General features: G+C 47.7%; 8 protein-coding genes across 9 annotated transcripts, besides 1 other annotated feature; 4 read left to right on the forward strand and 4 right to left on the reverse strand.

Moving 5' to 3' along the window:
* Nucleotides 1-207: 207 nt before the first annotated feature.
* Nucleotides 208-233: a microsatellite.
* Nucleotides 234-239: 6 nt separating this feature from the next.
* Nucleotides 240-3,710, reverse strand: TSTA_056080 (uncharacterized protein; the record flags this gene model as incomplete). Its single annotated transcript, XM_002487174.1, has 2 exons — nt 240-518; nt 1,125-3,710. 2 exons carry the CDS (start codon nt 3,708-3,710, stop codon nt 240-242), a joined length of 2,865 nt encoding a protein of 954 aa, XP_002487219.1.
* A 482-nt stretch (nt 3,711-4,192) lies between these two features.
* TSTA_056090 (alpha-1,2-mannosyltransferase, putative) lies at nt 4,193-6,327 on the forward strand (the record flags this gene model as incomplete). The annotated part of the gene is made up of 4 exons (XM_002487175.1): nt 4,193-4,276; nt 4,375-4,432; nt 4,549-4,574; nt 4,663-6,327. The coding sequence occupies 4 exons, from the start codon at nt 4,193-4,195 to the stop codon at nt 6,325-6,327; spliced, it is 1,833 nt and encodes a 610-aa protein (XP_002487220.1).
* Nucleotides 6,328-6,460: 133 nt separating this feature from the next.
* TSTA_056100 (uncharacterized protein) lies at nt 6,461-7,131 on the reverse strand. 2 transcript variants are annotated; one of them, XM_002487176.1, is made up of 3 exons: nt 6,862-7,131; nt 6,683-6,795; nt 6,461-6,624 (listed from the first exon to the last, which is right to left on the reverse strand). In XM_002487176.1, the coding sequence occupies exons 1-3, from the start codon at nt 7,055-7,057 to the stop codon at nt 6,526-6,528; spliced, it is 408 nt and encodes a 135-aa protein (XP_002487221.1). In that variant the 5' UTR covers nt 7,058-7,131; the 3' UTR covers nt 6,461-6,525. The 2 variants fall into 2 exon arrangements, with proteins under 2 accessions (XP_002487221.1, XP_002487222.1); XM_002487177.1 differs by having other exon boundaries at nt 6,461-6,795.
* Nucleotides 7,132-7,863: 732 nt separating this feature from the next.
* Nucleotides 7,864-9,120, forward strand: TSTA_056110 (uncharacterized protein). Its single transcript, XM_002487178.1, has 3 exons — nt 7,864-8,014; nt 8,082-8,318; nt 8,384-9,120. The coding sequence occupies exons 1-3, from the start codon at nt 7,931-7,933 to the stop codon at nt 8,951-8,953; spliced, it is 891 nt and encodes a 296-aa protein (XP_002487223.1). The 5' UTR covers nt 7,864-7,930; the 3' UTR covers nt 8,954-9,120.
* TSTA_056120 (chorismate mutase) lies at nt 8,417-10,149 on the reverse strand. Its single transcript, XM_002487179.1, has 3 exons — nt 9,868-10,149; nt 9,166-9,811; nt 8,417-9,113 (listed from the first exon to the last, which is right to left on the reverse strand). The coding sequence occupies exons 1-3, from the start codon at nt 9,936-9,938 to the stop codon at nt 9,036-9,038; spliced, it is 795 nt and encodes a 264-aa protein (XP_002487224.1). The 5' UTR covers nt 9,939-10,149; the 3' UTR covers nt 8,417-9,035.
* Nucleotides 10,150-10,951: 802 nt separating this feature from the next.
* Nucleotides 10,952-13,288, forward strand: TSTA_056130 (WD repeat-containing protein; the record flags this gene model as incomplete). The annotated part of the gene is made up of 5 exons (XM_002487180.1): nt 10,952-11,038; nt 11,102-11,696; nt 11,744-11,935; nt 11,988-12,814; nt 12,873-13,288. 5 exons carry the CDS (start codon nt 10,952-10,954, stop codon nt 13,140-13,142), a joined length of 1,971 nt encoding a protein of 656 aa, XP_002487225.1. The 3' UTR covers nt 13,143-13,288.
* A 758-nt stretch (nt 13,289-14,046) lies between these two features.
* Nucleotides 14,047-16,055, forward strand: TSTA_056140 (uncharacterized protein; the record flags this gene model as incomplete). Its single annotated transcript, XM_002487181.1, has 2 exons — nt 14,047-14,092; nt 14,140-16,055. The coding sequence occupies 2 exons, from the start codon at nt 14,047-14,049 to the stop codon at nt 16,053-16,055; spliced, it is 1,962 nt and encodes a 653-aa protein (XP_002487226.1).
* Nucleotides 16,056-16,213: 158 nt separating this feature from the next.
* TSTA_056150 (cytochrome P450 alkane hydroxylase, putative) lies at nt 16,214-18,006 on the reverse strand (the record flags this gene model as incomplete). Its single annotated transcript, XM_002487182.1, has 5 exons — nt 16,214-16,674; nt 16,730-16,872; nt 16,922-17,546; nt 17,602-17,851; nt 17,920-18,006. The coding sequence occupies 5 exons, from the start codon at nt 18,004-18,006 to the stop codon at nt 16,214-16,216; spliced, it is 1,566 nt and encodes a 521-aa protein (XP_002487227.1).
* Nucleotides 18,007-18,762: the final 756 nt, after the last annotated feature.

Here is an 18,762-nt window from a genome sequence, read left to right on the forward strand (position 1 = left end):
TGCTGGATTTTGAGAGTCTCGTTGAAAGTGCCGTGGACTGGCACGTATAGGCTTTCGCATTTCCTATTACAAAGATCCATGTTAACTCGAATACTGCATATTTTGCTGTTGCTGTCAGTGGCAAGACCAGGGGTCGAAGGTGTAGGGTTAGGGCTTCAGACTTGCTCGACTTGCTGCCACTAGCTCTTTCATAATCAAACTATTCAAAAAAAAAAGGAAAAGAAAAGAAAAGAGATTACTTATAAAATTTCCTTGTAACAGACATCTTCATTGTTCTCAACGCCCTTCAAACCCTCCGCGCCATCATCCTCTCCTTCGACCAAAACGACCTCATCGACTTCACAAGTCCCTACGAAACCCTCTACCAAGCCTGCGATCCTGCGACGGGTAACAGACTCTTTCACATCGAAATCGCGGGTCCTACTACAACCCAAAAAGACGAAAGTGGAGGAACAACGAGCACACCCCAAGGCCTCATCTTCAAACAACACATCAGCTACAACCAAGTCCTTAACGAACTATCAATATCAACATCCTCGTCGTCCCCGGCGCAATTTGGGCTACGACAGAGAGATCGAGTAATTGGACTGAATCCCCCCCGCGGAAAATCATTAGGGAGTTTAGCGCACTACCCTCTAACAGCGAGGATAGTGGACGACCAGCGCGAGTTTTATTTTCTACCTGTAGTGGTTCATTCTCCCTCGCTGTGGCGGGTATACTCGCCCATCGCCGGGTAACAACTCATGACCTCATTTTCAAAGAACTAGAAGAGTTATGCACAAGGATATACGGTGAAGATGCAAAGAGAGAATGGGGTTAGGGTTCTTGTGTCGGGGGTTGACGAGTAGGTTTGATGCGACGTTGTATGCTATTAATAATGCTGGTCACGAATTTGGAGGAGGCGGAGAGGGTTAGTGAGACTTTGGAGTATGGGTGGGTGAGGTCTGAGGGTCTAATTTAATGATCATTATCTTCAGTTGAAAAAGCTATAGGCGATAAGGAGAGACATCATTATATATTAGGGTATCATTATCATATTGATTGCAATGCCGGATCAGGCACGCGTCATAAATGATTATACTTTTTTTGCCAACATCGACACCCATGGTGATGGGTTATAACACCATGTACTCCCCATCAACCCCCTCCCCTTCAATGATACTGCGCCATCTGAACCCAGCACCATCTTGTGGCATGGTGTTGGGTGCAAGCGTTTGAGCACGAATATTCGATACAGGGGTCCCCGAGTAACCATGGCTCGGGTAAAGATTTTGATGACTTTGATATGGTACAGAAAGATGTTGCTGTTGCTGACTTGCCACAGGCGGATTTTGAGCCCAGATCTTTTCCAACAGTTCAAGGCAGGATATATTGTTGTAGAAACCAGAGTCGTTCTGGATATCCCTGCAACGATTGCGGATTGCAGTGCGGTGTTCTTCGTACACGCATTCTGAGCCTGTGATGAATAATGGCCATAATAAATATACATCCGATTGGACTGCAGCAATGTAATGCATCGCGGTGAGAACAAACGTTTGAATGCGTGGGTGTGTGGATGGAATGCCTGGATGCGCAAGACGTTCAGTGTATAACAACGCAGCATATCGGAATGCTTCGGAGATGTTGGATAGATCAGCAAGATTACTCGGTGCGACTGTTACACTCGAGTTCGGAGTTGTCGGCGAAGACATTATAGTGGGCCCAGAAGTCGCTGAAAGAGAACCACAGGAATTGGAAGGTGATTGAGTGAGCTGGTTAATGTCGAGTGCGCCCGCAAATTGTGTTGGATCGAGTCGCCAGCTCTCCAGTTGCTGCCGTATCGAATGCCATTCAGCCCAGAATTCGGGATTGCCCCATTGCGCCGATTGCGGGTGGGCATAGAGTGTCGCTGCGTAAGCTGCGTTCATTCCGTTCGGGGTAAAATGAGATAGTGCAGGAGGAACAACGGGCATCGCTGCAGGCATGTCAATGTTATACGAAGGATCAACATGCTGGTTTTGACTCAGCAAATTTAAACGTCCTAGTCGGGCCATTACTTTGAATAGCCGACCGTCACAGCCTGCTAGATTCTCCATAGCCCACTCTTCATCAGACGCACAGGTCATATCCAGATATAAGCCTTGCAGTTGACCTTCCCGATTGTTGATGGTAGCAGTCATGGCGTCGAACCAGGTGAACATCCTCGTACACCATCTCGCCTCCTCTGATTCGGGAATGTTCAGGCGATGTCTCATAGCTAGAAGCTTCCTAACACCTGCAAACTGTGTTTGGAATTGAGCAACACCAGTCTCACAAATGTGGAACAAACAAAGAACCAGTAGGGATGCTAATACTGAATCGTGATGCCGTTTGTCAGGATCTGCAAGCAACGCATTTAGCGACTTGACCGCCAAAGATTTATGGTAAACTTCTTCGCGGTTATCCCCTCCGAGGTCTTGGATCCCGTGCCGTTCCTGAAACGAGACATCAGTCAGAGCTCGATGTGCCATGGATGACTTCCGGGCCTGTTCCGTGCGTTCGGTAGATAATATCTTTTCTTCCCGCCTTTGACGTATATTGCTCGCCGCTAAAGCTGCGATGGCGTGTTGTAAGGTCTCACTATGGTGTGCCAACTGTAAAATTCGCGTCCGATATGGATTGCTAGGCCGGTCAAAGGCGACTATCACTGGAGCGATGACTTCCGCGAAATAGCTGATCAAATATCGCATACGAGGGGTGCGTCCAACTGATTGTTCCAGTAGTAAGTCTGGCAAGGAGTTTGCAAATGGACTCGCCGCAAACTTCCACGGATCTTGAGTCGGCTGATACGCAAAGACTGGAAATTGATCCATATATACTGGGTCCGAGTAGACCGGCGAGATAACATACTCTTGTTGCTCTATATCGTCGTCTTCAATTGACGATGCGCGCCGTTTACCTGTAATCGGCTGTGGCCATACATAGAATCCGGTTTGAGGGCGTTGAATGCGGCCATGGTAGTCTGCATTGTGTCGGCTGACCACAGGGTAAGTTGAAGCTGCAGTAGAAGGAACTGCCCATGCCCGTGTTGCTGCTGTAGATGTCCGCGGCGGTACTAGTGGTGCATTGGAGGTATATAGTGACCCATCAGTTGGATATTGTAGCGCACCCAGGGATCCATCAGCCGCATGATTATGACTCTCGGGAAAGATCAATTCGGAGACAGTAGTCGCTGTTGCGAAGGGAGGTGCCGGGTGCTGCCAATTCGACGGGTGCTGTGGTCCTTTCAATGGACTGGCGGCGGATGGATGGGGTGCGTGGCGCTCCGCGGTGACGGTGACAGGGAAATTTGTAGAAGACTTTCTCCGGGGCTGCTGAGCTGTAGGCAAAGCACTGGCGACGGGATTGCTCGAAACGGTACTCTGCTTGCGCTGCTTCGTTCCGGGTGATGGGGGTGACGTCGGCTGAATGCCATCCGATACTGGGAGTGACAGCCCACGGAATTTCCCTCGACTTGCGACTCCCACGCCCCATGTCAAGGTAGTCTTGTAACCGGCGCAATCTCTGCCATGATCGAGACACTGGCTGCAATACGGACGACGGCGGTCACAGCTCAGGCCGGCGCTGGAACACGTAAAACAGTCATCGGCTGCTCCACCGCCTGTGGCCTTTCTCTTGCGTTTCTTTCGAGGAGCTGTCGTCGAGGATGGGGGCGGCTGCTTGGGAGCGACATCATCGGCGTCCTCCGACATGGCGCATCACACTGGTCGAGAGCTGATTGTATCGAGGAAATGAGGTGGCCGAAAAGACGCAAAGTGCTCCATGCAATTGAGTTGATGAAGAAATAATCAGACAGAGTGATAAATGAAAAAGAGCATGCAACTCGGACGATTCCCAGTATTTAGGGAACTCTCATCATTGGTAGAGCTCGGTACGTCAAATACAGCGCTCGAACGTCCAAAGAACGGGGAAGGCAGAAGTGGGACGGCGGTGAATTGCGGAATTGCCACTCAAAATACCTACACATAGTAGTACTACTTACTGCATGGAGTTTGCACCATCACAGTCTCTGGACAAGTTTACTCGGAACAATCTGAAAGTTAATGGGTGACTACTCCGTCTATAGAACGGTTTGAAGCGGAGATCACGTATCTCGCCCACTAACCATCCTAGTCTAGTACGGAGAAGTGGACCGCCCTATCGCTATGTCAAGCATTCGCTATCTACACACGACATGGTTGTTGCGAGCAGACCAGGATATTCACGGAAGAATTTAGAAGCAGAAAGGAAGCCGGATAGCGTTTCGAGTAAAGTCAAAGTAATTAATAATTAATTGCAGAGTTCCATCGCATACAGCCATTCAGCACGCAAGCCACCGATAAGTTAGGCCAGACTACTTATCAGACGCCGCCATAGGCGCGCACTGACATCGTGACTTCGATAGAACTTTGGACAGATTTACCACCGAGACCATGTATACCACTGTTGACTCTTTCTGGGATTCCATTCCATATCAATTAATGATTGTAGAGAGACTGTTAGGACCAGAAGACAGCGTCAGATGTTGACAATGACCCTAACCCTATGTAGATGCGGCTCACGTGCCCGCTAACCAGGTCTGGCACCGCAGTGGGCCAGCCGCAAGCAATAAACCAGACAAAAAGATCAGAAGAAGATGATAATTCATGCTACGTACATGGTCAGTGTAATGCAACTGATCCTTGCAATCAATGCATCCCGGTGCTTCTATTTGCGTGGTTTTCGACCCTCCCTGCTCTTAACGTCAATACTCCGATCCGATTGAACCTCCCACGGTTGGAGCTCCGGCTCCAGGGGAAACCAAACAAGTCAACCATGGTGGTCCAGCGCCGGAGACGATTGCGCTCCTTTTGTCTCATGCTGGCTGCTTTATTCTTTATCTTCTTCTCTATATACATCTCCAGTAAACCTTCGTCGAACAATCGGTTTTATAACGCTCACTTTACTGAATCCCCCGTCGACCCGTTCCGTGGCCGTCAACTCGCGTTTTGGAATTCGTTTCGCGAAATTCTCGATCGCCATGCACCGGAGTGTCCGCCCCCTGTACTCGAGGGGGATGCGAAACCGGTCACGTTCAGCGCGGTTGAGGCTGGTCCTCGTCCTGACCTGATTGTGCTCCCGGACGAGCATCTCGAAGCGATGAGGTCGGCTCATGCGGCTTTTGTGGAGGAGATTCATACGTCAAAAATAATTAAACCCATTCATACTCCCGGATCGCGAGGACTGGTGTCAATGGCAGGTGGGCCCTATTTCCCGCTCTTCATGGCTCAGCTACGCATGCTTCGTCGCAATAATTCGACCATGCCGGTAGAAGTATTCTTGAGGGACTCCAGCGAGTACGAACATCACCTATGCGAAAAGGTCTTACCGCAATACAATGCCAAATGTGTGGTCTTGTCGGAGCTGTTGGGATCAACAAAGCACAAGGGCGTTGAGATTGAGCATTATCAGTTCCGCACTTTTGCGGTTCTATTTTCGTCGTTTGAGGAAGTTGTTTGGATGGATGCTGACTGTTTCCCGTTGTATCGAGTGGAGGATTTATTGGATTCTGAGCCATTCGTTTCGACGGGACTGGTGATCTGGCCTGATTTCTCAGCGTCCACTACTTCGCAGCTCTTTTATCAGATTTCGCAGCAAGAAATCCCTCCCATGACTCTCCGCGCAGCTACCAAGACGGGTGTGTTCATAATATCCAAGAAAACACATTTCTTAACACTTCTTCTTGCCGCGTATTACAACTATCACGGCCCGTCACATTATTTCTCATTACTGGTACAAGGCGCACCCGGTCAAGGGGACAAGGAAGCCTTTATACAAGCAGCATTGGCTCTAAAAGAGCCCGTCTATGCCGTCAGCGAACGCGTCGGTGCTCTCGGACACACGACCGAAGGCGGCGAGTTTATAATCTCTGCCGTAGCCCAAGCGGACCCAATTGAAGATTACCAATTGACCAAGGAAGGAATATGGCGAGTCAAAGATCCAGAATCAGGGAAAGCACCACGAGTATTCTTCATTCATGCCAGCCATCCTAAATTTGACGCGGCCGATAATATCTTTGGTTTCCGATGGGACGGTACCCCGGATTTTATACCTGGCCGAATCTGGACTGCCGACACCGAGGCAATCCAGAGATTTGGCTATGATGCTGAAAAAGCGTATTGGGAGGAACTGAAATGGGTGGCGTGCAACTATGAGAGTTTTTTCCAAGCATGGGCTACCAAACATGAAGTATGTGAGAATATTCAGGGGCGATGGAGAAATTTCTTTCAGAGTTCTCATGACGAGAGTCTGAAATTTGGCGAGGATGATTCGACTTCATCCGAGTCTTGAGAGTCCGTAGCGACTCAATTTTGACATTTCGACGGGCCGGCCCTACTTACATCATTTTAATGTTTGACGAGTGATGATTAGAACATATATAATATCTGTACATTACCCTGTACATTACACCTTCGAGATATTTGAATCATATGATCTTCATTATTATCGTGCTCTATAATCGTATTGCTCCCATGACATGGATTTCAATTATTTCCCGCTCTTCTCCCGGAGTCTCTGTTCATCATCGGCCTTTAGTTCAGCATCAATCTGGGCGCCTTTCGAGGGGTTGTTGCCGTGCAGTGTGGCCTGGTGGATTACATGTTAGCTGTATTCTCATATCAGATAGTTTCAGAAGACGACATACCGGCGCAGTAGGATCCTTCTTACTCAACTCCGCCTCGGGATCGTACGGTCTCTCATCCTTTCGTGATCGCTGCTCTTCCCGTCCCAGACGGTTGGCGATTGATCTTTCGTCCTCTATATCACAGCATGTAAGCAAGAGCTCTTCTCTTCTTGACGTTTTAAGGGAAAGGGTGAGCATACTAGAATCATTCGCCAAATGACTACCTGACTGACCCTCCTTGTATCTCTCTCGCTCCCGAATCTCGGATTGAGAAGGATTGCGTTGGTCGCCGGCTTCGTAGATTTGTCGAGAGCCGACGTTGGAGGCGCCGGAGCCTGAGGTGGCTGTTGCCTTGTATGAGTGGTTTGCAGAACCGGAGGTGCCGACGGATGCCATTGTGTTTGTTCTTTAATATGTATGCGTATGCGTTTTGTGTGTGATGATTTATGGAGTTTGTATGAATGGTGAGTACCTAGGTAGAAGGTTGAAGATATAGATCTTATATACTGCTTGGAGAAAATGCAATGACGACCAAGTGACCTCAGAGAGTGGGGCTGGGATCTTCTTCGACCGCGGACGATGATGACATCTTATTGTTCTCCTGACAGATTGATAAGATAACTTATCATGGTTAATAGTTATCATTCAAGGGCTATCGTTATTCAAGGGTACATTCTTACTCTAGTTGATCGTGAAAGGAAGCCTCCCGTCATCCAGGAACAGCGCGTTCGGTACTCTAGGCTGTGGAGAGACGAATTCACTATACTCGAGTCTTAAAGTATAGAAGGATTGATTGAGATATGTAAAGATCGTGTGAGCAATAACTATATCGGGGCTAGCTACTTTCTCTAGGATCCTGTTGCTCTAACACTTAGAATGCTTGAATGAGGGCTTGCCGCATCATGTGATCTTGCTTGATTATTACCCTAGCTAACTACATGTTCCGCATCGATTGAAGGATTTAGAGATGATTACCGCTTAAACATGGGCAATACATCTGATACGTAGTAGTCCAGATCCCAGCATTCTCGACGCTCAAGACGGCCGTGACTATGACTAGAAGCTGTTGAAAGTATGTATATAAGGTTAGGGTGAACTGACATCATAGCGATAAAGGCTTGGCACCCGATAAGATAACTGCCCCTCCTCACCGCCAATCGATAAGATTAGAAGTTTTTAGCCTGTATTAAATGTCAAATTTTGGACACGATCAAATCAGCTTGTAAATCGCAACGTCGACGCACAAAACACAATTATAAGCAGCTGAAAATGGCGAAGCGCAAAAGTCTCAAGGACAATGACAATGATGTCTCTATGACTGATCGTCGGGATGACGACAGCGGAAGCGACTCGGTACGTATTCCTCCTATGTTGGGAAGTAATCATAAAGGCCGTCAATTGACTTGTCTTCTGCTTAAAGGATGTCGAACTCGTGAATGTCGAGTTTGAATGGTTCGATCCACAACCAGCAGTTGATTTCCACGGTCTCAAGACATTGTTGCGACAACTCTTTGACAACGATGCCCAATTATTCGATATCTCTGCGTTGGCGGATTTGATTCTTTCACAACCTTTGCTTGGTTCGACAGTGAAAGTGGACGGGAATGAGACGGATCCATACGCGTTTTTGTCCGTGTTGAATATTAATGAGCACAAGGTATTTATTTCAACCGGCAGCCTACCATCATGGAAGACGAGACGCTAAATAAGTATTTGGCACAGGACAAACCAGTTATAAAAGACCTTACAAAATACATTGCGCAAAAATCATCCTCGAACCCTTCTCTCGCATCTTTGGCGCGTCTACTTGCCAACCCCGAGAATCCACCAGCTATCGGCCTCATCCTGACGGAACGTCTAATCAATATCCCCGCCGAAGTCGTACCGCCAATGTACTCCATGCTCCTGGAAGAAATCTCGTGGGCACTCGAGGAAAAGGAACCATACAATTTCACACACTACCTCATCTTATCCAAAACCTACGAAGAAGTAGAGTCAAAACTGGATGTAGAGGAATCGCGACCTCAGAAAAAGAAGAAGAAAACTACAACTGCGGGAAATAACAATGAAAACAAGTTCTATTTTCATCCGGAGGATGAAGTGTTTGAGAGACATACCTTGTGCCATGGCACGTTTGAATATACGCATAAACAGGCAGAGGGTGCGTCGGATTCGAAGAGGGCATTTCAAGATTTTGGGATTAAGCCTGCGGGGAGTTTGATGTTGATTGAGGAAGGGAAGTTTGGGAATGCGGTTAAGGCGATTACGGAGTATTTGAAGCCGCCTGTTTAAAGTCTTTATTCTTACACAAATAAACGCTTGAGCTTTGCCATAAATCATAAGCCGAAAGATAGTTAGTTCATTTGGTGAAGAACTATTGCCATTGCGTTCCTATCAGGCGCTGCATAAGATATTCCACTTCAACGACCTTGGTTATAGGAATGATAATATTCTGCATCACTGTTAGGTTCATATATCAACAAGACATAAAGCATAGAACCAACCTGGTACATCTTGACAACAGCCTCGGCATCAACCTTGTTACTATACTCCGCCAAAACAGGATCACTCCCATAAGTCTGCGCTTTCGTCTCAATCCGCTTAAGCACAAGCTCTTCCACTTTGGAGTTTGTAATCGCCTCGTCAATACCCATCCGATCACCAGCCTTGATCAATCGCACAAATTTCTCGGGATCTTGTTGGAATTTCGACTCGGCCACAAACTTGCCAAAATGGATACGCCGTGATAGTGCCTGTAAGAGGTTAACGTCGCATGTCGCTGATGATCCATAATTTTCCTGTGACACGCCCCGATCAACACGATTTTGACGGCAGACAGAAGGGATAATTTCCTCAATGTAGCGTTTTTTGATGGCCGGGTTTTCGTTCACGTCGTTCGAGTGTAGGATCTCCGGGTATTGGAGTGGTTCTAAGATTGGGGTTTCGAGCGCATCTGGGAAGAAGGGGTGTTCGTCTGGTGATTCGTAGCGGCGCACTCGCGATTGGAGTTTTTCTTGCTCGCGAAGGAGATAGTCCATAAGACTTAGGTTGCTGCCGGGGATGGGGACGCCGCCAGCGACATAGATTGTTTTGTTGGCGGGGAATTGGGCCCGCTCTATCAAGTGGAATGTGATTGTGTCTTCGAGGCGACTGCAGAGTTTGTTAGTTCAGCGACTGATCAGTATAAAATTGGTGGAGGAACTCACATAAGCTGTGCACGAATGTTGTTCAGGTCCAGAGCTTTGGAGCGGTCTGTCAGGTCGATAGCTGCGTCCATAGCTACGAACTAAGCGACTGTATGGGTAGTCACGACAGAATTCACGAGGCAATAGAACAAGTTTTAGTTGAGGACAATCAATTGATTAAAATGGCTAGAAACGTGGTGCTGAACTTGGTTTTGAAGCTGTCAGAATCGGATTATTTCCACATCGGACTGCGCAGTGCATAAGTTAGCTAGGCGGGCCTGCTCCGAGACCGCTCTCCGTCCGCGAATATGCTTTGACTCATTATGCTTTGAGTCATCCTCTTCACTTTCTAGTTAGTTAGCATGTTCGTATATATGCTGGCATAACGCTCGTTTGCGAAGATAGCAAATTTGTCTAGGAGTTAACTGGTAAGTATTTGCACGCAGTCTTCAGAGGAATTCCCTCGAAGGAAAAGGCAATGGTTAGCCTATGCTAACAAATGTCAGTGGCCGCGCGATTGATTAGGGAATAAGAAACATCAGCCAAGTAAGTCGTTTTGCTGGAGAATAATCACACAGATGCCATATACTGAGTATGCGCTCTCATAGTCGTACGTATATGAGAGTTGTGTTTCTCGTAGCATCCGACTTGATGCAGGCAAAAAGAGTGGTCGTCCGTATATACGTAGTAACGCGCAACTTGGTCTTCTCACGACCGCCGCAACCGACAATTGGGTGAGGTAATACTGCTAAACGATGGAATAGCAACATAGTTATAGAGAGGCGTTTACTGTCTCGCGTGCTCATTAAAGGACGTGTCATCTGGATTCAGTTAGGACAAGCAATTAAGGTGTAAATTACCAGTAACCGAACTAAAATTACCCGCAATCGCGGCCAATTCCATCTGTAAGATGACGTAAATTACCACACCCTGGTCCAGAAAGATCCCGGGTATCTCATGCTGAGCCGAGCCAAACCGCTATCGCCAAAACAGCTCCACCAGCAATTGTTGTTCTTTTTTCAAATCCGAAACAACTTCCCAAATCCAACTTCACCACTCACTATTTTTTCAACTTCTGAGTACCCTCTACAGCTCTATCCTCCAGATGGAGGATCATAGCCATGATGGCTGGCCCGAGGGCTCATGGGACACGGGTTCTACAGACGATTCACTTCTGGGAACCGGCTTAACGGTACTTGCGCACTTGACCTGGAAAGAACATTGATCACGACTCTAATGCAGAACATCTTCATAGACGCGTCATTTAGAGGCATTCGGACGAAAAGTCACATCTACAGCAACCCATCTTATGGGTCCCACGTCCGATCCTCACTATCAAAGTGCTTTAACCGATATCCATCGTGAACTACGACGACCGGCGCTTCAACGACGAATGTTCTCACTCACCAGAACCTCACCAACTGACCTTGTACGCTCCAAACTGTCTACCGCCGAGATCCAATCAAGAGCGCTTTCATCTCTTCCCGACGAGCTTTTGGCCAACTTACCCGAAGACAATAGCAGTTATTCTCTTTTCCAGGGTTTTCAAGCCACACTTCCCGAATCAGAACATGAGCACCACAGATCACATCGCAGGCGAAGTTCGAAACATCAAAAAGTAATCACCGATGCAGAACCTACCAAGGCTCTCCCGCATTCGAAAGGTGGTCTCAAAGCTGAACGGGAGCGATTGAACCACCGTTTAGAAATGATGGGTATACGGAAGAATATGTGCAGCGCGGAGATACACGAGATAGATAACAAGATTACCAATTTGCACAACATGCGACAAATAGTGCTGGATCGTCTGGCCGGGTTAGAGGTGGACGAGACGGAGCTGGAAAATCAAAGTATGATCTTCCTTACTCTGCGGTATCAAGGTACTGACTGCGGATAGTTGTCGAGTTGGATAATAAAATAGAGGATATGGAAGACGAGGAGGAAGAGGAAGAAACTACGGCTAAAGCCACGCCCACAAAAACAAACGACTCTTCAGAAGACGCCGCTCTAGATGCGTCGTTTATGTCCGAGTCTATATATCAGAAGCTACCGACAACGTCACCGCGGGGTCGAAAAGTGAGATCTATAAGTATGTTGTTTTCTGCATCTCAAGGCGGCTGGCAGAACTAATCATAGTACAGGGAAGAAATCCATGCCTATTCTTCATGAGCATTTTGCGCCCGGTACTGCGATAAAGGAGATCCCAGCACACAACGATATAATTACTGCTCTCGATTTTGACTATCCTTTCGGAACCCTAGTCAGTGCAGCTTTGGATGATACCGTCCGAGTCTGGGATCTGAACGCGGGGAGATGTGTTGGTTTCTTAGAGGGCCACCACGCCTCCGTCAGGTGCTTGCAGGTAGAAGACAACTTTGTCGCGACAGGATCCATGGATGCGTCCATTCGTATATGGGACTTGAGCCAAGCCCAACCAGTCCCTCAAAATGATCGTATCAACAAGTCTTCAAAAGACGAAGATGCGGAAGAAGGCGATGACTCGGCAGCAGCAGCACCATCGTATACTGCATCCAACATGGCTGACTGCGAAATCTTTTCTCTAGAAGCTCACGTCGATGAAGTTACAGCACTCCATTTCCGTGGAGAAACGCTCATATCTGGATCAGCAGACAAGACATTGCGACAATGGGATCTCGTCAAGGGACGTTGTGTACAGACGTTAGACGTCTTATGGGCAGCGGCTCAAGCATCGACCTCCATATCAACCAACTCTAACTCTCAATGGCGGCCAACAGGACGTTTACCGGATGCGTCTGCAGACTTTGTCGGGGCTGTACAGTTTTTCGACGCAGCTTTGGCCTGTGGAACGGCTGATGGAATCATCCGATTATGGGATCTGCGTAGTGGACAAGTACATCGCAGTCTCGTTGGGCATACCGGTCCTGTTACATGTCTACAATTTGATGACGTCCATCTGGTGACGGGCAGTTTAGATCGAAGCATTCGGGTATGTCTTTTCTTTTTTTTTTTCACTTTCTTACGGAACGATCACTAACTGTGTTTAGATATGGGATCTGCGCACAGGATCAATCCATGACGCATTTGCATACGACCACCCGATTACAAGCATGATGTTTGACACTCGCCGCATCGCCAGTGCAGCCGGTGAAAATGTCGTCAAAGTCTACGACAAGACCGACGGTCATCATTGGGACTGTGGTGCAGGGGCAGGTGAGGGCGGTGAAAACGCCTCGATCATCGAGCGCGTACGAGTCAAGGACGGCTATCTTGTTGAGGGCCGTAAAGATGGTATAGTCGGAGTTTGGACTTGCTGATCTTCTCCTCTCCTTGAAGTATTCCATTGGAAATAGACTATTGTATTGTATATCAAGTTTTGTCGCTGCTTGTGCTTGGACGCGATCTGTGCATTTCTGTGAAAGCTGGGACTATGTAGCATATAACAAGAGTAAATGAAGACGAATCTCATATTCTAATTCCATCCAATAGACAGTAACCCTAGGGTAAGCTAAGGGTAGATATGCGCACGGACCAAGCAACTTGACGCGGCAGAAAACAAAGTCCGTCGCCGACTCACGCGTTGATCTACAGCTTCATCAACAAGCATATTATCACTTTGATCAGAATTACAATGTTATACGAACGCTTACTGATTCTTACTGAGGATTAATTGAATTGACTGTTCATCACAGCCAACACGAAGCTTTCGAGGGACTGGAGAATCATTCAATACAGTCGCAGCCAATCAATTCCTTGGCACTGTTCATCACAGTATCGTCTACTTCGGACTGTCAGTATTGCCATTCATTGTTTGGGGGAATTTGCGCAATTGAGACCTGATAGGCAGAACGGCATACTGGGCAATTATCTCAAGTCCTCTTTGTTTCATCTTTACATCTTCGTTTCAAAGAGAGTTTGCGACCATTCAACTCCTACTTGGACTGGGAGAAGAGGCTTGGGTTTTCGACTCGAGAGGCGCGCAACTTCGAAATATTATGTCATGTGCCTTACGACATGGGACTCGATTGAGTATCATTGTTGTACTGGTTTGATCAAGACCCGGTTTGCTGTGTCGACTGTCAAACGAATGGTGCCCGAACCGCAACTTTAGTTGAAGACAGCTATCAACCAGTCTAAAGTATCACGCTTTCCAGTGAGCAGTTATCCTCTGCTACTCACAAAGAATCTAGACTCAACTCGCTACACGCCTAATTAGACACCATGCCTCGAACAAGTCATCAGAGAGATCCAGCTTACAGCCCTTCTGGTAAGTCCTCCCAACCAGCCGCATGTCCATGATCTAACAATCAACAGGACGAAGATACTCCCTGGAACCAGGTTCTCCAGTGCGCCGCTCAAAGCGTCTAGAGCATGGAAGTCCATCTCCGACACCTTTCGCATTACGAGCTACCACGCCTGATGCCAGACAGCTTCATGAGACGTTGCGAGCAGCATCTGAGAGTCCGAGCAAAGAAAGACCTGACACTAGAGCAAGGAGCAGTGCCCATTCTAGCGTCACGCCCTCACCACCAGTTCAACGAACTATTTCTAGTACATCTACCCCTGCACCTCCCTCACTCAACCCCGCCATCACAGCCGGAAATGAAACTCTGGAACCACAGACTGATCGTGGTTTCTCATTTTTTCGTTACCCGCGTCTTCCGTCTATCGGATTCGGGAGGAAAGAGGCTTCTATCGTACTAAGCTCCCCCGAAGTCGAAGATGATAATGCGTCCGTGGTCTCCTGGCAGTTAGAACGGGAGTTGCATCGGGACAATTTACAACGCACGAAGCCAGAACCGGAACCAGAGTCATATAGCCTTGTGCCTAGAGAAGCACGCAATATCAGGAAACCTCCTCGACGGTTATCGGGGCTTACATGGACGAATGATACGACGCATTCGGCAGATAATACCAACACAACTTCTAATTACGACGATGACGGGAAAGACGACGACAAAGAAGACGAAGAAGATAAAAAATCAGACACATCTGATATAAGAACTGCTGCAGCACGGACGGTCATTTCATCAAATAATAACCGCGACTCTGCGGACGACAGTGTGAGCGGTAATTCGAGACCACCAACCTCCGATCAATCTGCTCTAGTCGACAGACCTCGCCGACCGCCACTATTTAACCAACAAGACATAACGAAAGAAACGCACTGGTCTCTTTTTCTGCTCCTGATGACGCTGTTCATAACGATCTTCATTATAACAACCTACTTCCTCGGCGGCTATCTCCTGTCAAACGATCTATTCCCCCATCAAGCCAGAAACTATCCCACCCTCAACACGACAGAAGGCAACATAGTCTCCCAACTATCAGACGAACTGGTCAGACTTAATACCCAGATGACCTCTGTATCCACATATGTGCATCATCTAAGCTACGAGCAAAAGAAAATCGCCGACCAAGTCACAATTGTCCGACCAAACCCCGAGTTCGAACCACGGATCAACTTCCTCTCACCAGGACTAGGAACACGCGTAGACCCAAAACTCACTAGTCCCAGCATCGGGACTAGAAGGACACTTCCTCGTCGCCTCTATGAAAGCCTGTCGCGGAAACGAATACCACAACCAAACCCGCCCGGAACTGCATTAGAAGCCTGGAACGATATAGGCGACTGCTGGTGCGCGGCACCCAGCAAAACGGGACAGGCACAACTCGCTCTTGACCTGGGACAACGCGCTATAATAGACGAGGTTGTTGTCGAACATATTCCGGCCGGTGCATCCCCAGACCCAGGCGTTGCGCCACGCGAGATGGAACTCTGGGCTCGATTTAGGCCTTTTCGAGGTGGTCAACAACAGCAGCAGCAGCAGCAAGCAGCTAAAGCAACCGAAACCGCGATTACGAGTGAATCATCTAACAAAAGATCCGGCTGGTTCGGTCTTTTCCGTTCTTCTACCACCTCATCATCAACATCTTCTTCTTCTTCATCACTATCCTCAATCTTAGACGCAATCATAAAAACGCTCCAACAAGCATACCCCTCCGATCCCGAAACCGCCTACGCCAACGATCGCCTGTTAGGACCTTCGTATTTCCGACTCGGGCAATGGGAATACGATCGTGCGGGCGGTGCAGTTCAGCATTTTGCGCTTGATGCGCTTATTGATTATCCCATGGTGAGGGTAGATAAGGTCGTGTTGAGGGTGAAGTCGAATTGGGGCGGGAATTCTACGTGTTTGTATCGGGTTAAGGTGCATGGGCATGTTTGATGCTTCTTTTTTCTTCTTCATGGAGAAGGGTCTATGTCTACATTATTTTTTTTTTGAGCGCGGAGTCTAATTTTTATGGTGTTTTAGAAGGCCTAGATTGTGGATTTCTCAATTCTCATTGAAATAAGCCAGTCTTCGTTTAATCAGGCATCAGTGTGTTAATGTTGGTATTTCCTCATTCGGACCCAACAACCGTCACCGCTCGATAGAACCAGCGTAAGAACCTGCTTCTCCTTACCAACAGAACAATCCATCCCCCGTCCCTCTACCATCTCGATAGTCTCGAACATTTGCAGAATCCTAACGATAGTATAACCCGTTTCTAGCAGGGCAAACTCTTGTCCAGGACATGCCCGTGGTCCTCCGTTGAATGGCAAATACGCCCAACCCCTTGCCTTGGTGGCTAGGGGTTGGTCTTCCCAACGCTCCGGTCGAAAGGCTTCCGCATCCGGGCCGTAGATGTCCTTCCGACGATGCATGGCGTACACGCAGTACCCGACTGCTTCGCCTTTGTGAACGAGGATTGGATCGGTGCCGTGGGGACCTCCGCCGGTAGGGAGAGTTGTTGTTCGGATAGCGGTGCGCGAGTTGACAGGGACGGAGGGGTATAAGCGGAGGACTGTTTATGTCATCAGTCGCTAGTACTATAAAAAGGATTTTCAGAGATGATGCACCTTCTTTGATGACATTTGTCAAGTAAGAGAGTTCCTTGAGTTGGCTGATTGTCGGTTCTGATGCATTGAGGCCGACACCCACGGCGCCTTTGACTTCACGGCGGAGTTTGGAAAGGACGTGGGGGTGTTGTACGAGGAGACGCCTTTAAACTGTTAGTCTCTCCAAAAAATGATAGAAGAATTTATACATACAGAGTCCATATCAGACAACATGCAGTTGCGTCCCTTCCAGCCAAGAGAATGTTCAAACACTGACTCCTGAGGTATTTTGGATCCTTGTTTTCCTGAATCAATGCATCGATTAACGCGTGACCTTCTTGGGACCCAATCTTCGCATCTGGTGGAAATTGCGCCGAATGCTTCAAAGCCATTTGAACTGCACTGTCAACGAAATCATGAACAATCCCACAAGCTCTACGAAACTTCTGGCCTCCCAGAAGCCAGTAAAAATCGCCCAATCGTCCTCGCTGCGCAAGATACTCTTGACTGGTCTTGAAAGCGTCTGCGAATTCGGATTCACAATCAGTGATTCCTTGAGACTTTAGTGACGGAAGAAGTTGTCTGAACAACAAGAAGAGTGTGGTGTCAAGTGTAAGCCGGAAAAACAGTGGTTGCATGTCCACGGACTCATTCTCTGGAATACCGATAGCGAGGTCGTCTACAGCACTCTTGATCTGGTCCAAGTTGTTGAGGCGGTTTGACATGAATTGCGATTGTAAAAGTTGGCGTGAGTGGCGCCACTGAGTCCCATCTTGGGTAGAGATACCATTGCCCATGAGAGGATCGAAATGGATAGGACGAAGTCCCAGTCCAAAATCTTCACCGAACATTAGCACAACGAAGAAGAATCAGGCGAAGACATCAGTACAAACCTTCAAACTGAGTGGACAAGATAGCTTCAATATTCTCGGGTTCTACAGTGTTGATACTTCGAGAAAAGAAGAGATATTGCTGGAACGTGTTTCCACTTTTGGCGATCACGTCCAGAAAGAATTGCAGTATCTGCTTCTTGCTCTCATGTTGGTATGCCTTGTGGAGAATGTCAATTCCCCAGGGGCATCTCGATTTCCATGTCCTGAGGAGTGGTTGACAACCTTTTGCAATCTCCAGTTTTCGATGCGCCTTTAGGAAGTAAATGAATTAGAAATTGTGAACAATCTGACAGCTAGAAAGGAAGTTCAAGGACTTACACGCGATTTATACTGGTTCTTGAGAAACCTGTATGCTAGAAAGAATACCAGGAAGATGAAGACGGAGACGGAGGGTGTGACTCTCATGGCGACTGCTTTGTCTTGCTTCGAAAAATCGAGGAATTGGACTGAATGGATTGAGATATGGCCTTCAGCTTGAGGTATTGGCAGAGACGTGTCAACGACAGCTCAGAGTGAATTTCAGAGATTCTCTCGTTACTTCAACTGAGATGGAGGAGAGGGATGGGTGAGAAGAGAGAGGATGAAGTAAAAGAGGCAGAAGGCGAGGGGGTTTGTTGCCGGCAGGAACAACAAATGGCCAGATTCGGGAGGCAGCGATCTGGCTCTTTGATGTTTTATCTGGCCGGTTGACTCCTCAGGCATGAAAGACTTTGACAGTCACATTGGACCTATTATTATCTATCGTCAATCCCGAATCTTCGAATGACATATATAGCTCCATATACCCATGTGACGTCGAGGCTATTGCCCAGAACGAACATACACTTACGACAATCAAAGAAAGATTCTCGGGTGGTCAGTGTTGTGAACTACCCAGCCCTACGGGTTGAAGTTGTTGGCCTTGAGATGGATTAAAGCCATGAAGATGGTGTTGTATTTGACACTGAAAGGGCATTGAAGGCACATGGCAATGACTTTGAAATGGAATTAAGCATGTTGTCTATCAACGCATAATTGTTGAATCATCGAAACAGAAGAGGTGTCGTGACCACCGTAACCCTAATCACGCAACTTGACTCTCAGTGTTGGAACCAAAATCACGTGACTAGCAGAATATGTCGGAACTTCAACGTAATACCATTTCACCAAAAAGGACGCCCT

This window comes from Talaromyces stipitatus, genomic scaffold (assembly GCF_000003125.1).
Source record: "Talaromyces stipitatus ATCC 10500 scf_1105507295487 genomic scaffold, whole genome shotgun sequence".
In the NCBI taxonomy this organism is placed as follows: Eukaryota; Fungi; Ascomycota; class Eurotiomycetes; order Eurotiales; family Trichocomaceae; genus Talaromyces; species Talaromyces stipitatus.